This window comes from Tupaia chinensis, unplaced genomic scaffold (genome assembly GCF_000334495.1).
Source record: "Tupaia chinensis unplaced genomic scaffold, TupChi_1.0 Scaffold000078_1, whole genome shotgun sequence".
Classification (NCBI taxonomy): Eukaryota; Metazoa; Chordata; class Mammalia; order Scandentia; family Tupaiidae; genus Tupaia; species Tupaia belangeri.
Genome location: NW_006159539.1, coordinates 320,624 through 322,033, shown reverse-complemented (window position 1 = coordinate 322,033; position 1,410 = coordinate 320,624). Strand labels below are relative to the sequence as shown.

The window sequence follows — 1,410 nt, the reverse complement described above, 5'->3', positions numbered from 1 at the left end:
TGGCTACCCCACCGCAGCCACCCCACCACTGCCAACCTCGCCACCGCCACCCTGCCGCCGCCACCAATTCCACCGTCCATCGGAGGGCAGCATTCCTGAATAAAGCACAGTTCCCCTCAGACAGAGAGTGTTTAATGAAGGTAGTCCCGGGCCAACCAGCGGCGTGGTGCTTCAGGCAACGGATCCCACATGACCGTCTACATGGTTCGAATCCCAGCCACCCCACCACTGCCAACCTCGCCACCGCCACCCTGCCGCCGCCACCAATTCCACCGTCCATCGGAGGGCAGCATTCCTGAATAAAGCACAGTTCCCCTCAGACAGAGAGTGTTTAATGAAGGTAGTCCCGGGCCAACCAGCGGCGTGGTGCTTCAGGCAACGGATCCCACATGACCGTCTACATGGTTCGAATCCCAGGCCTGGCGACTTGAAAAACACCAGGGATGTGTGCATGCGTGCCCAAGACCCCGGAGGAGACTGGAGGGAGAGACTACAGCGGGGCCGTCTGCCCTGAGGGCTGAACTCTCGCTTTCCCTCTCTTCTTCTCCGTCTCTGTGAGCACGTGAGGCCTCAAGCAAATTTTAAAAAGAAAATAAGAAAGGTAACCCTTCCAGCCATGAGGCTGTGTGCTGGGCACTAAGCCAAGCGCTGACACGGATTCCTCTGGCGCCGCCTCCCAAGGAGCCTGCGGGAGACGTGCCATTTTCCATCTCCCGGATGGAAACACTGAGGCTTAGCAATTCCGACCTGCCAAAGTCCTGCAAGCAGGTAACGTGAGAAGTCTGAGATGACAGCCCAGAACCGAGCATGTAATCACTCACCGAGCCGCCCCCCCAAACCTGGAGCGATAGGCAGTCACTCACAGCGTAGTAAGAATCAGCTCATCCACCCTGGAGAGTGAGACTGAGGGACATGATGAAACCAGAGCATGGCTTTTCCCAAAACCGGCCTTGCCATGCATCCCGGCCTCCCCTCCTCCCAGGTCTCCTGCACGACTTCCAGGAGGGTCTGAGGGGCTTCGGGCTCGGCTGGAGGCAGGACTGGATAGCAGGGACCCCGGCAGCACTGCAGGAAGGAGCAGGCCCAGCCCACGCGGGTTCTCACCTTTGATCAGAGCCATGATGATGGGGGTCTGCTTGACCTCCTGCCGGGTGGGCACCTGCACCTCCTCCTCGGGGTGCTGTGCATAGAACACGGCGTTCCGGGCCCCCTTGGGCAGCTTCATGACTGGGGCCAGGGCGGGCGCGGCAGCAGCTTTGGCGGGATGGCAGCAGCAGGCCGGGAGCTGCGGAAGCCCTGGCCGGGACCCCTCTGCCCACTCCCTCTAGACCACCCCAGGGGCCGCGTGGGGGCTGGGGCGGCAGCAGCTCTCACTGGAGCCGCCGAGGCCTGGGGCGCAGGCCGCAGGGG

At 62.0% G+C, this 1,410-nt stretch overlaps 1 protein-coding gene across 1 annotated transcript in view; it reads right to left on the bottom strand.

The window, feature by feature from the left end:
- The window catches only part of CIMAP1C (ciliary microtubule associated protein 1C), a 4,836-nt gene extending 3,452 nt beyond the window's left edge, over window positions 1–1,384 (bottom strand). The window contains exon 1 of the mRNA XM_006142587.1: window positions 1,105–1,384. Coding sequence (XP_006142649.1) covers window positions 1,105–1,225 — 121 coding nt within the window. The 5' untranslated portion in view covers window positions 1,226–1,384. The remainder of the gene's footprint in view (window positions 1–1,104) is intronic.
- Window positions 1,385–1,410: the final 26 nt, after the last annotated feature.